General features: G+C 40.6%; 1 protein-coding gene across 1 annotated transcript; it reads right to left on the bottom strand.

Annotated features, from left to right (window-relative positions):
- Window positions 1–228: 228 nt before the first annotated feature.
- Window positions 229–747, bottom strand: LOC132526556 (small nuclear ribonucleoprotein Sm D3-like). The gene has a single exon (XM_060160895.1). It carries the CDS (start codon window positions 574–576, stop codon window positions 229–231), a length of 348 nt encoding a protein of 115 aa, XP_060016878.1. The 5' UTR covers window positions 577–747.
- Window positions 748–1,269: the final 522 nt, after the last annotated feature.

Genomic DNA, 1,269 nt, shown 5'->3' with positions numbered 1-1,269 from the left:
GAGGGACAAGATAGGGGCGGGAATTAAGAGATGCAAACTACCATGTATAAAATAAATAAGCAACAAGGATATATTGTACAGCACAGGGAAATATACTTTTTTTTTATTCTCAAGAAGAAAAAAACCCACTATATTTATTTAGTTTAACATTTACCCAGATCTAAAGAAAAACATTTCAAAAGATAACCTAGGACATATACCTACGCATGCACCCCCGACCCAGATAACCTAAAAGAAAAAAATAAGGGCAAAGTTCTGTCCAACAGATAAATTTATCTTCGATTCTGGAAGATGTTTCCACGTCCTCTCCCTCTTGCGGCCTCTGGGGCCTTCAGAATAGCAGCCTTTCCCCGACCGGCCCTGAGCCTTGGGTTTATTTTTCATGCTCTTTAACATGGGTGTGGTTTTCAGCATGTCAGGCAAAATCAGAAAGCGGATCTTGCTGCCATGGATGTACACCTGCTCCAGCTGTGCCACTCGGCCATCTCTGTACGTGACTGTGATGTCGGACATCCGGCAGCTCATGTTGTCCTCAGCTTCAATGAGCTTCCCTCGATACACCTCACCAGTGTTCATCTCCCATGTCACGATGTGACCCTCAGCCTCATGTAGGACTTTAATCGCATGCCAACAGACATCTCGGCAGGAAGAGAGTTCGGCTCTGGTCTCCTCTTCCTTTCTGGTGGGGAGGTGACTCTCGCGACTGTGAAGGCGTGAGGCGAGTGAATGGCGGGTCCTGCCTAGACATTATTTTGCACTAACTTTAAATGGAGCATAATCTATAAAAATATTGAATCACTGGGTTGTACACCTGAAACTAATATGATATTATAAATCAACTATATTCAATAAAAAATAAAACTTAAGTGTACAGCTCAATGAATTTTTACCTAAATAGATGCCCATATAAGATATAGTTCAAGATCGACATTTCCTAGAAATGTTCCCTTGTTCCCCTTCTCAGCCAATACCCACCACCTCCCCAGAGGTAACGACTATTCTAACTTCTATCTCCATCCACTAGGTTAGCCAGTTCCTAACTTCATCCAAATGGAATCGTATAGTCCCATAATACTTTTTAAAGAACTGTATGTATAAAGTCATTTTAATAGAGGAAAGCAAAACAAAGGGGAAAATCTATTATCCCACCACCACCACCACCAAAAGTGAAAAAAAGAAAACCTTCAAGATTAAAACAATTGATATATACATATCATTAAATATTTCAGACACAACAGAAAACGATTTGGGAAAGCCTTCACTTTTCAA

Source organism: Lagenorhynchus albirostris, chromosome 9, assembly GCF_949774975.1.
Source record: "Lagenorhynchus albirostris chromosome 9, mLagAlb1.1, whole genome shotgun sequence".
Taxonomy (NCBI): domain Eukaryota; kingdom Metazoa; phylum Chordata; class Mammalia; order Artiodactyla; family Delphinidae; genus Lagenorhynchus; species Lagenorhynchus albirostris.
This window is presented reverse-complemented; position numbering and strand designations above follow the sequence as displayed.

Excerpts from the sequence above, each read along its gene's own strand:
- LOC132526556 (XM_060160895.1), bottom strand. The coding sequence starts at position 576 with ATGAACACTGGTGAGGTGTATCGAGGGAAGCTCATTGAAGCTGAGGAC.